The 12,835-nt window shown below is 52.9% G+C and overlaps 1 protein-coding gene across 2 annotated transcripts; it reads left to right on the top strand.

Annotated features, from left to right (window-relative positions):
* The first annotated feature begins 287 nt into the window (after nucleotides 1-287).
* Nucleotides 288-11,123, top strand: PI16 (peptidase inhibitor 16). 2 transcript variants are annotated; one of them, XM_037063284.1, is made up of 6 exons: nucleotides 288-501; nucleotides 4,586-4,807; nucleotides 6,824-6,933; nucleotides 7,210-7,298; nucleotides 7,922-8,584; nucleotides 8,793-11,123. In XM_037063284.1, exons 1-6 carry the CDS (start codon nucleotides 331-333, stop codon nucleotides 8,912-8,914), a joined length of 1,377 nt encoding a protein of 458 aa, XP_036919179.1. In that variant the 5' UTR covers nucleotides 288-330; the 3' UTR covers nucleotides 8,915-11,123. The 2 variants fall into 2 exon arrangements, with proteins under 2 accessions (XP_036919179.1, XP_036919178.1); XM_037063283.1 differs by having other exon boundaries at nucleotides 7,919-8,584.
* Nucleotides 11,124-12,835: the final 1,712 nt, after the last annotated feature.

Genomic DNA, 12,835 nt, shown 5'->3' with positions numbered 1-12,835 from the left:
ACCTCTGCAGAGGTTACTGGGCTTTTGCCCCTGGAAGGCCTGTCCACAACTCGGGAGGGACTGCGGCACTCACACAGCTCTTGGCCTGAGCCCCTGTTACTGAGAGAAAGGAAGCTTTTGCCAAGGACTCAGAGGGGAGTTCAATGCTGGGAGTGAACTCAACTCTGGTCAGGACCCAAGCACCCAGCCCTCCCTGAGACATTGTGTGAGTCCGGCTAAGCCTCCAGACAGCCCCTCCCGCGGCCCCAGCCAGGGTGGTGCTTGTGTGGGAGGGGCTTTAAATCCAGCTGCCAGACCCCTGGGCGGGAGAGGCAGAGAAGGCTGGCCACCATGCACAGCACCCACAGCCTCCTGGCGCTTCTGCTGCCGCCACTGCTACTGCTGGTGGCCACCACAGGCCCCACCGGAGCCCTCGATGATGAGGAGAGACTTGCGATGGTCAAGCTGCACAACCTCTACCGTGCCCAGGTGTCCCCATCGGCCGCCAACATGCTGCAAATGGTGAGTGTGGCCAGAGGCACCACCTGCCAGGATTGAGGGGGAGTTGTGCAGGGCCCTCCCCCGATCTCTCCCACCCCTTAGCTGAAGCCATCACGGAGACTCGCCTCTCAAGTCAGGACAGAGTCCCTGACACTGTGTGAGTCACAGGTCTTCATAAACAGCCCCTGACACAGATGAGGAAACAGGCTTACAGAGACAGGCTGGTCCTTCAGGGTCTTGCACATCACTCGGCTGATAGAGCCAGTGCTGGACGCCCCAGCTTCCCACTCCAATAACCCCTTCCCAGCACTTCCTAAAATGCACGTGCCCCTGGGAGGGGGAACATCTTGGGGACGATGGTCTTTCCAAGGGCGACAACAGGGGAAAACAGGGTGACAGAATGAGTCCAGGCACCTGGGGTCGGAGGGAGGGACTGAGGAGGTGGGGTGCGCACAGGAAGCAGTAGCAGAAGCAGAGAGAACTCTGGACCACACCGCTCAAATCTGTCTTGGCACCTGCAAGGCCCATGACTTAGTGAGAGTCCCGTAACCCAGTAAGGACCCTCAGTTTCTCATGTGTAAAGTGGGGTTATAATTTTATATATATATATATATATCAACATAATTGGAGTTACATATATATCAGTACATATCTATGAATGTCATAGATATAACATTGATGGGGATTGAAATCTCAAATATATATGTATGTGTGTTTGTGTGTGTGTATAGTAGGATACCTTTACATGAAGTTTAAAATGTAAAAAATACTATTGTGTACAGGCAGTGCCACATGCGGAAGTAGTGAACATACATGGCCATGTCTACAGGTGACAGAAGCCAGATTCGAGGTGGTGGCTACTTGGGTCAGGGTGGGAGAGTTGCCTGTGGCAGTGTTCGGGGCAGGATGTTCGGGGCAGGATGTTAGGGGCAATGTTCGGGGCAGGATGCTCAGGGGCAAGATTAAACAAAATAAAGTGAGGAATTCACCCCTTCCTGCCCCCCCTGACGGTTAGACTGGCCCCTCCCCTCCAGCCACTGTCAGGTGGCAGTGTCCAAGGAGCCCTACCTGGTACCCGAGGGCAAGGTTGCACCTGGGGGACACAGCAGTGAGCCTGGAGGTCCAAGACTGGAGTTTTAACAGCCATGTTTGCTCTGGCCAAGTGACTCTTCTGTGCCCCTTCAACGTCAAAGGCCTCTGTTTCCTGACCTATCACGTGGGGCTCAGCAGGATGACATATGAGAAGATCTTGGGGGCGCTCTACAGACACCTGCAGCACACATACTGCCATTCAAGCCCTGTCGGCCAGGCCACCAGGGGCTGCAGACATAAATCAGGAGCCCAGTACCAGCTCTGCCGACAAATTTCCGATTGAGGCCTGGAACTCATCGTTGGGCCTCAGTTTCTCCATCTGTAGAACCTTAATGCCCTAGAGCCTTGCTGGCTGAGGCTGGGAACTAGCAGGCTGGGAGCTGCTTTGCCTTCAGAGATGGGCCTCAGGGGTGGGCAACATTCTGGAAAGCAGTTCAGGCACATTGCTGCGCCGTGGGAACAAGGCCCCTCAGCCAGCGCAACCTCAGCAGTGGGAAATGCAGGCTCTAAAGCCAGGTGGCCTGGGTTCAAATCTTAACTTTGTCATTTATTAGCTGTGTGACCCCAGTCAAATTACTTAAACTCTCTGTGCCTCAGCTTCCTCATCTGTAAACTGGGGAGGATAACAACTCCCTTGTAGGGTGGTTGTAAAGATTAAATGAGTGAATATGTGCAAAGCCCTTAGAATAGTGCCTGAGAATTAGTAAGTGCTCAATATGTGTTTGATTAACCAGAAGAAATGGATCCTGGGTGAGGCAGGTGGGGGTTACCGTGGACTCTTCTCTCTCCCTCAGCCCCCACATCTAATCATCACCACTCTCACCTCCCAGAAGCTTTGATTTTCTTTGAATCCTCCTCCCAGCCTCCACCCCTTTGGCACAAGCCTGGTTCAGTGTTTCCTTTCTTCTCTCAAGAACTCCTAGATCAGCCTCTACCTGCTTCCTCAGCCTCTGGCCTCTCCTACCAGAACAAATGATCCAACACACAGGCCTGGCCCTCCCCGTTCGAAACCCCTCACTGGCTCCCACTGGCTCCCTAGTGCCTCAGGATAAAGCTCTGACCCCTGCGAAGTTCTGCTCTGTGTGTCTGGCCCCTGCCCGCCTCTCTAGCCTCCTCTCCCGCCCAGGTTCTCTTTCAGGAACTGCTTGTTGTTCCCCCAGCCAAAGCACTGCTTCTCACCTCCATGCCTTTGCTCATGCAGTGCCTTCTGCTGAGGATCCCTCTCCTCTCTCCACCTGGCCAATGCCTCATCTTTTAACACGTGGCTTACTGTCTCCTTCTCCACCTTCAGGTTGGGCTAAATAGCCTTTGCCTCTGTAATGCCCACTGCATATCTGTCATTTATCACATGGCCCAATTAATGGCTTATGATAATGTGAATCTGGGCTTCTTGGTCCTTGTTTCCTCAGGTGGGCATGGTGCCCTAGAGTGTTGAATGAATGATTGAGTTAGTGAATGAAGGGACTTTTTGTCACATGGTGGCCATCTGGTCGACATGGGTTGGTGCCATGACTCCTGAAACTCCCCAAGGGTCTCTGAGCCACTGAGAGACCCAAAGCAATGACTCTCTAACAGTGGGACCCCAGGCATCCAGCCGCGACGGAAACAACAGCCAGGCCCTGTGGGGGAGACCGCTTTAAGCAGGGCTCCCTCTCAGCCGTCATCAGCTGACAAGTGTCCGCTGAGCACCTGCTGTGTGCCAGCGCTGTGCCGCACAGTGGGGCTGCGTCACAGCCCCACCCCGAAGGAGCTTACAGTCTGGTCTGAAGTCCAGCGGCTCACCCAGACGCCCTAATCCCGCCCCAGCACCCAGCCCCTTTACCACTTTCTAGCTCCCACTACTGCCAGAGTGTGGCAGAACCCCAGGGACCAGTGTTTGGGGACAAAAAAAGCCCAGGGAGGGAAAGGGATTCACCAAAAGTCACAGCAGCCGTTCCAGCCCAGTGCTCCCATTCACACACCAGGCAGCTGCTACTGAGAACCTCTCGTGGGTGGGGAGTGGGTGTGGACACACGGCCCCCTCCCCTCAGAGTCACCCAAGCCCTTGGTGCTTTATGGGCTGCCTGGCTCCCACAGCTGGACGGGTCCCCAGAGGGTGGAGACGGGTCTCCGCCAGGCAAGCCATTTCCAGGAGAGGCCAGGACCAAGTTTAATAGGATCCAGGCCTCCCCCTCAACCCTTTGGTCGGGTGCCTTGTTAACCCCTCTTCCCACACACACCGAGCCTGCCTCCCCAGCCTGGGGCTCAGAACCGCAGAGGCCCCCCGACCTAAAATGCCATCCTCCTGCTGTCACACCTCGGGTCCCCGCTGGAGAACACTGCCTTTGGACTGGACAGCTCTTCCGGCCACCAAGCCTCTGAAAAGAGCCCTCTCAGTGAGAGTCACACAGAGACAATTCTGGGGGGAGTAGAAGTTTTCTGTTGACAAGAAATGAGCACTTGGGGAGAGCACTCAGGAGGGCAGCCCACAGCTGGCAAAGCCGCGGAGGCTGGGCTACCCCAGGGGAGGGGGGATGCGGAGAAGAGTGCCGACCCCAAGTCGGTGTAAGCATGATGGGGGGTGGGGAGGGCAGTGGCTAAATAAACAGCCCGACACCTCACTGGACCTCTCTGTCTTCACAGCAGTTGAGGCAGCCCTGGGAGGTAGGCAGGGCATCACTGCCCACCTTTTGCTTAGGTATTAATATTAATTAATGATAACATTATTACAAATATCATCTCATTTCCTTGTCCCAATACCCTGAAAATTCAGAAGGTTAGGCAATCTGTACAAAGTCTCACAGCTGGTGAATGGTCCCAAGTTTGGCTAACTTCACTGCCTGGGGTGGCAACCTTTGACCTCCCTACAGAAGCCCATCAGGAGCGGAGACCTGTTCTGGATCATGGCCAAGAGTCACTCGGCTAACGACGGACTCCCATCTCTGTCCAGAACTGTGGGGGTCCTTATCTTCCTCCCTTGACGCCCTCTTCCACCTCCACTGAGCCTGAGGTGTCCTCACTTTCCTCCTTGCAGAGGTGGGACGAGGAGCTGGCCGCCTTCGCCAAGGCCTACGCTCAGCAGTGCGTGTGGGGCCACAACAAGGAGCGCGGTCGGCTCGGGGAGAACCTGTTCGCCATCACAGACGAGGGCATGGACGTGCCGAGGGCGGTGGAAGAGTGGTACCTGGAGCGGGAGCACTACAACCTCAGCGCCGCCAACTGCGACCCGGGCCAGATGTGCGGTCACTACACGCAGGTGCGAGGCCAGTGGGCGGGAGCTCATGAGCAGGGGCAGGGCCACCTACCCTGTCACCTCCCGCGCGCCCTTGTCCACACTCTAAGCTCCCATAGATCCTTCATAAAAATCGTCTTTCCACAGCTACTAATGGTTGGCTAGGCCTCTAATGAAGTCTGTTTCCCATTTTCAGCTTAGTCATTAAAAACCACAGTCGGGCCTGGCTGGTGTAGCTCAGTGGATTGAGCATGGGCCTGTGAACCAGATGATCACAATTTGGATTCCCCGTCAGGGCACATGCCTGGGTTGTGGGCTAGTTTCCAGCGGGGGACACATGAGAGGCAACCATACATTGATATTTCTCTCCCTCTCTCCTTCCCTTCCCCTCTAAAGATAAATAAATAAATAAATAAATAAATCTTAAAAAACCAAAAACTAAAACACAGTCGGAGAACCTAGGCTGCCCTCTCGGTCTCCTGGTACTAAAGAGTCAGACCTAGGTTAGGTGTCTGTGTGCCTGTTCCCTGAACGGCAGTTACACTGTGAGCTGGTCCTGGTGAAGCTCTAAGCAGCCCTGCCCTCTGGCTTCAGTCAGCTTTGCCCCAGCAGTAAGTGTCCCCCACTTATCTTCTCTCTCACTGTCCCTCTTCTGTCATTTCTCATCATGTGTAAATTGCTGCTTCGAATCTGCCGAGGACCAATAAAGCAAATAAACAATTTTAATTTTTCTTCTGCTTTTAAAAACCGTGTGTAAATAAGAGCAAATTGTCACTAAGAGAGGGTTTCAGGGAGTCTTCCGAGAGCAGTCACTGTTCACTTGTGTTGGGATTCCCACAGCATTTTGAAAGTTTGCATTTGCAGATGAGAGGTATACGGGCATGTGTGGGTACGGGCGTGTGTGGGTTAACATTAGTGTTACTGAATTGTTTTTTTCCTCTTCCTGATGCTTATCTGTTGTTCAAAAATAACACGAAGGCAAGTTTTATTTTTTTAAAGACAAAAATAGGCCAACCGTCTTCCCACCCAAATCCACCAATTTGATTTTCCAGTGCCTCAGTGGTATTTTTAGTACTGATTTTTTGGGCAGGAAATCCCAACATCACCCATGCAGATCAGGAAGTCGTGAGGGTGCAGCAGCCCCCCTCCCCCCCGCCCCGCACCCTGCCACCTCTCACACTCTCCTCCCCACACCCATCCTCCTCCGCTGTGCCTAATGTCAAAGCCCAGCAGAAGTGGTTCTGCCCTACCTCCAGCCCAGGGTTCTCCAGGGCTGAGTGGACATGCATTTGCTCATTTCTGCTGGGAGATGTTCAGTAATGGGGGACCCTCAGCTGATGTAAGCAGAAAGATACCAATCCAAGAGGGTGTGCAGAATTCACAGCCAGAGCCAGGTCTTGCAGCAAACACTGGCTGCAGATTGTGTGAGTCCTGGGCAGACTGGTCCTAGAAATTGCAAGGGAAGCTGCTGGTCTCAGCCTACTGCAGTGCACAAGACTGTTTTGACTTTTAAGTTTTATACTTAAGATACAAATCCTTTTAGCAGCTGGGAGACCCACACTTAGAGATGGCAGAGCAGGTCCCTGAGTACTTGTGATCTGGGGAACGTTCCACTCCCAAAATGGCTCCTTCTGTTCCCTTCCTTGGATTTTGCTTGTTGCTGATGCTTAAGATTCTCCCATTTGTTTCCTTTGAATATACACCTTATTAAAATGCAAAAAAAGCCTCTAGGAATAACCCACAGGAAGAATTCATGAGAGTGCATCAAACGGGAAGGCTTTCAGAAGAAGAGAGGCCTGGTGAAATATTGGTCAGCAGGGGAGTTTGAGTAGTCTGTTAGAGACAAATTCCCCTCCCGCCCTCTTCCCCACCCCCACCCCCCACCCCCAGTTCAGTTTTCTCCTTCAACTGTCCTTCCTCAGGAGCTTGGATCTTACAGGCTACAAGGACTGTTTCTCTTCCCACCTGCACGAGGCTAGTACAGAGAGACAGCACCCGGCCGTCGCACCCATGCTGAACTGTTGGGTTTCCCCTCCTCAGGTGGTCTGGGCCAAGACAGAGAAGATCGGCTGTGGCTCCCACTTTTGTGAGAAGCTCCAGGGCGTTGAAGAGACCAATATCCATTTGCTGGTTTGCAACTACGAGCCCCCGTGAGTCCGAGGGAGCCCTACTAGTGGGCGGAGCCGAGGGGAAGCTGGGTTAGACACAGTCTAAGGATGTGGGAGGGGGATAATCTGGAGCCTAGGCCCTATACCCTCGGGGGAGCTGTGAAGGCACCTATAGGAGTCTGCTCTTGTGGGCTCAGCAAGTTAGTTGAGGGCAAGTAAGACCCAGGGGCACTTCCGGTCCAGGTGTGTGTACGAGGGCTAGGGTCAGGGGTCGACAGGGCTTCCCCGCACCCCTAGCATTTTCCTGGCCTCCTGCAGGGGGAACGTGAAGGGGCAGAGGCCCTACCAGGAGGGACCTCCGTGTTCCCAATGTCCCTCTGACTACCGCTGCGAGAACTCCCTGTGCGGTGAGTTGCGGTTCGGGTGGGGAGGGAGAGGGAAAAGGAGGGGACACCAACCGGATGGTCTAGAGGCTCCCGCGGCTCCTGAGCATGCGAGGACGGGGAAGGGTCGGCGGGACGAGATGTCTTCGGGCCCTGGGCAGTACCACCCAATCCGGGTTCCTAAATCTGTTTCGCCCTCCTGCGCAGCGACTTTGGCGGCCAGTCATTCTGAGTGACTGGATTTCAACCCTCGAAGCAGTCCGTAGCAGAAAGTCAGAGTGCACTCGTGGGCGTGGTCAGATGAGGAAAACCCGGGGTGGGCGGGGTCGACTGGTGGGCGTGATCAGAAGGACTGGAATGGGAGTATTAGGATCTGGAATCCAGCTGGAGACGTGCCCTGAAAAAGTGGAAGTGCAAGGACAGAGACCAGAAGACTTGGACAAGGAGGTAGAGGTAGACGGAGGAACAACTGTATCAATCAGAAGAAATAACATTTATTATCAATGAGGGACATATTCGCTGGAGAGGGTGTATGTGTGTTTGTGTCTCTCTGAAGGATATTTGGTTGTCTCACTTTGACTGGGGTGGGGTGAGAGATATGAGGTCCTGCTTGAAGCACTAACGCCAGGCATTGTTTCTCTTAGCAGAACCCATCACAGGCTCAGAGGAGGCTAAAGAGTTGCCTCAATCAGTAACTGAGACCCTATCTTCCCTGGTAACTGAAGCTCCAGCCTCTACGAAAGGGGGTATCTCTTCTCCCTTAGCAAAAGAAAGTCCATCTTTCTTGGTAACAGAGGTCTCAGGCACCCTGACAACCAAGGACTTACTTGCCGTAGAGACCAAAGCTCCATCTTCCCTGGCAACGGAAGGCCCGCCCTCCATGGCAACCAAGGCTCCTCCTCCCCTAACAAGTAAGGTCCCTTGGTCTTCAAAAACGCACAGCGATAAGGGGCCAGCTACGTCCCCCAAGTCGACCAATGATCCCATCCTCAAGTCGGTAGATGAAGACTCCAGCAAGACAGCAATGCCCCCCAAAAGCTCAGAGAGTTCTCTGCACCTCAAGGTATCCCTCACAGGGACTCAAGAGCGGCTACCCCACTCCCAGGGGGAGGGGGAGGCTGAGGCCCAGTTGCCTTCTTCCAGTGAGGTCTCGGCTTCAGTTTTTCCAGCCCAGGATGAGCCAGGGAGGGTGCAGGCCACACTGGATCACATGGGGCACACCCTCTCCAAGTCCCTGAGCAACCTCTCCAATACCTCTGCTGCCACTAATGACATGGGTGGATGGATCCTGGCCCTGCAGTCCTTGCCAGGTAAAGCCTCTAGCATCCTACCTTCCCTCCTGACTCCCGATTGTCAACACTCTGTCCCCAGCATAGGTGGTCAGGGCATAGGGAACATGTACCCTCTGAATAGGAGTTTCCTCCCTGAATGCTGGCCCAACTTGCATCCCTGGTGGGGAGGGTGGGAAGTCAGGCCGAACTATCTCCAGGCTGAGGCAGCCCCTCTCCCTTCCTACAGGTGCAGAGGACCCCGAAAAGCCTGGAATCCATTCAGGGATGAATTCAGGCCCTGGTTTCATCTGGGGCCCTCTCCTGGGTCTGCTGCTACTGCCTTCCCTAGTGTTGGCTGTAATCTTCTGAAGGGGTCACCATTCAAAGGCAAGGCCTGGTGGGGGGGTCCTGGCCTCATGCTCACTCTGGATTGTTTTTCTCTAAATAAGAAGCCACAGCTTCCTGGACAAGGCCTGCTCTGTGGCCCAGCTGCCCCTTCACCCAGCTTCTGGCCAGACTCCAGGCTAGTGCCAATCCCTGGCACTGTCCCAGGAGAGCCTCTGCCTCTGGGGTGGCCCACTCCTCAGCCAGCTGCAGACTGTTCTGAGCAGTGTTCTGTGGCCATGGTCCTGCTCTTCTAGGGACAGATCTCAGGGCTTCCCAGGAACTCCTTGACCCCTACCAGCCCCCTGGCTTCTTCCTGGAGTCCTGGGCTGCTCCCAGGCATGTCTTCCTAGGGTAAAGAGGTCAGCTGTCCTCTGCTACCTCTTCCACCCTGTCTCCAGACCTCCTAACAAGGTATGTTTCTTGGCTGAGGCCTTCTGGAAGGTAAAAGCTATAGGGCATGGGGCTCACCCAGAGGTCTTGGCCCGGCTGGCAGTGAGCTCAGGCTGCCACCCACTAACTGCACATCTGGCCTGGACCCTCCTGCCTCTCCTGTCAGTCCAGGGGGGCAGGTGGGGATTCTAGGGAGATACCTGCTTGCCTGGCCTGGGACTGTCTGCCTATGCAAGGTAGAGGGTTCTCCCTGAGTATCCTCCTCTCCCTAGACTTGCTGTGTCGCTGGTGGGGGTGAGGGGCAGATGGACAAGCCCCACTTGGTGGAGTACTATGGGTGGGAAGGCAGAGACCAGGAAAGGGAAGCAGCTCCAACTCCTGAATAAGTGGGCAGTCTTCATGCTTGTGAGGGGAGAGCAGCCCTGAAGAGGTTCAACGCTTCCCCCTACCCACCTGTGGCACCTGCTTCTCCTCTCACATTCCCTCTATCCCCAAATAAGTCCATTTGGTTCTTGGGGCACCCTTTCTTTCCTTCCTGTAACCACCCCCGCCCCTCAAAATGTTCAGGTTGCTGGCACAGAGGGGAAAGGCCAAGGGAAGGCAAGGGTGCTGGGTGACTCTCCCAGCCCCAGGAGTCACCAGTGGGGCCAAGTTGGGTTCGGGGCCCAGAGTCAAGGAGTAGCATGACAGTCTCTTCACAGGGGTGCTGCTACCCAGGCCCACCTGGTACACAAGGTCGGAAGCATAGCTCGGACCTGGCTTTGCTAACCCTTAGTTATTTGGAGGAGTCCTGAGAGATACTGGGGTCCCCCTCCCCTTCCAACACCCAGGATTGGAGCACAGCAGGACTGTCCACAATGCTGCGGGGCAGAAAAGCACAACTGTGCATGTGTGTAGGGACAGCAACAGTAGACAACTGAGGAGGACTTGGGACCAAGCTGGGGTTGGCAGGGGGCAAAGGGACGGTCTCTAGGCCAAAGGCAGTGTCAGCAGTTAAACAGGAAGCATTCTACTCAGGCCAAGGCTGCACACCTTCCATGTATGTATATGTAATATAATGTAACTCGATAAGGTAGAACCCATATGACATTAAATTTACTCATTAAATTGTACCCCTCATCCTCGACGGGTGTGGCTCAGTGGGTTGGGCACCATCTTGCAAAACGTCACTGGGTCCATTCCTGATCAGGACACATGCCTGGGTGCAGGTCCCATCCCCTTCAGGGTGTGTGCAAGAAGCAATTGATCTGTGTTTCTGTTTCTCTCCCTTTCTCCCTCCCTCCCCCGCTCTCTAAAAATAAATTGTACCACTCAGTGGCTTTAAGTGTATCCCAGGGTTGAGGGGCCATCAGCCACCACCAACTCAACATTTTCACCAGCCCCAAAGAAACCCCATACATCAGATGTCACTCCCTTTTCAACATTTTCTCTCACTCTGTGGGCTCCTTCCAATTTTTGTTGTTATTGAACACGTTTTACATTTTGACAATGTTGAATTTACCAATTTTTTTCATTTTGTTCCTTGTACTTTTTGATGTTATAGCTAAGAAACCAGTGCCCAGTCCAAGGTCACAGAGACTTAAGCCTATGTTTTTTTCTACGAGTCTTATATACATTTAAGTCTTTGATATACATTTTTAGTTAATTTTTGTCTGGTATAGAATGGGAATCCAACTTCATTCTTATGCAATGTACACACCCCACTGTCCCAGCACCTTTCATTGAAGATTATTCTCCCCATCTGTCATTGCCCTTGTCAAACTCAGTCAAAATAAAAGTCAGCGTTTATTTCTGGACTCTGGATCCTATCTCATTGGTTCATACGTCTGTCTTGATGCTGGTACCACACCATCTTGATTACTGTAGCTTTGTAGTTAAGTTTTGATGTCAGGAAGTGCAAGTCCTCCAACTTTGTTCTTTTTCAAGACTACTTAGGCTATTCTGGGCCCCTTGAATTTCCATATTAATTTTAGGAACAGCTTGTAAAATTTCTGCAAAGTCAGCAGAGATTTTAATAGGGTGGGTGTAATCTGCCATCTTAATTGTTAAGCCTTCCAGTCCATGAGCAGATGTTTTTATCCTTTAATTTCTTTCAAGTGTCTTATAGTTTTCAAAGTGTTTTTCAATTCTTTTGTTAAATTTGTTCGTAAGTACTTTGTTATTTTTGTTTTTGAATGCTTTTTATCATTAAGGGTATTGAATTTTGCCAAAATTCTTTTTTGGTGTCTACTGAAGTGATCCTATGGCTTTTGTTCCTTATACGTGGATAAAAGTGTATTACACTGATTTCCAAATGTTGTCCAACTTGTGTTCCTGTTTTCTTACGCTGCCTCCTGGGTCCCCTGAGGTGGTCAGCTGTGGTGGCCTCTGGTCACAGAACTGTGGTGGTCCAAACCCATTTTTCCTAGTTTCTGAGTGGATCCTGCCTCCTACAAAGCACACTGTGGTCAGACCTCAGGAAAACTGTCACAGAGGGAAACTCTCCAAGACCAGGACCAGAGACCTCTTTGGGAGCATATTTAGGGAAATAACCATGGTGTTCCACACAGTCAGGCCAGCCCATGACAAATGGGCGGGGAGGGCATGTGTCAGTATAGGCCTGAGAGGACACGACAGGAGAGTGTTCCAAAGGCAGGGGGCTGGCACTCAGGCCTCCTATCCAGTGGGGAGGGGTCGGCTCCAGCATCACGCTACATGGCTCCCTGGCATCTGGAGAATAGCATAGTGAGAGGGACCACAGCAGAGACCCAGCTTAGGATTCCTCTGCCACCTTAGGCTTTTTCACAGGGGGACCCAAAAGGACTTTTCCAGCCTTGTCCATCAGAATTAAGTGTTCCTAAAGGGGAGGAGGGTGACTGGCTTCCCACATTTCTGCTCCCATCGCCCCTCCTGCCAACAGCTCTGCTTCCTTCCTGCCCAATCTCCTCTCTCAAACGTGGACCTTGTCATTCTAGTTTCCTGGTCCAACAGGGAACACGCCAGGTGCTCAGAAGGTAGGTGAAGCCTCAGCACTCAAACACTGAGGGAACCGGGGAATAAAGCCATCCTTTAATATACACAAGACATACATCTGAATATTGAGGTGAAAATGTGCTTTAGAAGTTAAGGGTAAAACCTGGACTCTGCTCAACTGAAATTACAGAGGGAGGGCCCTTCAAGGCAAGCTCAACACAGGATTCCAGAGAAGCAAGTGGCTCTAAATTTGGGGGGACCGTAAGAAGTAATCAGTACAAAAACAGGATTCGAACGTGGAGCAACAAGAAAAGTTACCCCTAACAGTGGTCACTATTGTGGGAAGCTGCGCTGGGTGGTGGAAAGGCAACAGGCTACGAGGCAGACTCGCCCCTGAAGAGCCTTCCTTCCCTCCAGAAGTGACGCTGGTAGGGCCTGGCCCACCCACCCAGCCGGGTGGTCTCCTGCCCTGCTAGTTCAGCTATCTGAAGTGAGTACACGACCTAAGTGGCCTCAACCAATGTGCATTTACAGGACACCCGCTGAGGCACTTCCGTATGT

Source organism: Sturnira hondurensis, unplaced genomic scaffold (assembly GCF_014824575.4).
Source record: "Sturnira hondurensis isolate 20B ecotype Veracruz unplaced genomic scaffold, ASM1482457v3 Scaffold0014430, whole genome shotgun sequence".
NCBI lineage: Eukaryota > Metazoa > Chordata > Mammalia > Chiroptera > Phyllostomidae > Sturnira > Sturnira hondurensis.
Note: the sequence above shows the minus strand (reverse complement) of the source record. Positions and strands in the feature narration are given on the sequence as shown.

What these genes read in the sequence shown, in the direction of transcription:
- PI16 (XM_037063283.1), top strand. Translation starts at nt 331, where the DNA reads ATGCACAGCACCCACAGCCTCCTGGCGCTTCTGCTGCCGCCACTGCTA. An exon ending in CCGCCAACATGCTGCAAATG is followed by an intron (nt 502 to 4,585) that starts GTGAGTGTGGCC and finishes TCCTCCTTGCAG; the next exon opens with AGGTGGGACGAGGAGCTGGC. An exon ending in GGCCCTGCAGTCCTTGCCAG is followed by an intron (nt 8,585 to 8,792) that starts GTAAAGCCTCTA and finishes CCCTTCCTACAG; the next exon opens with GTGCAGAGGACCCCGAAAAG.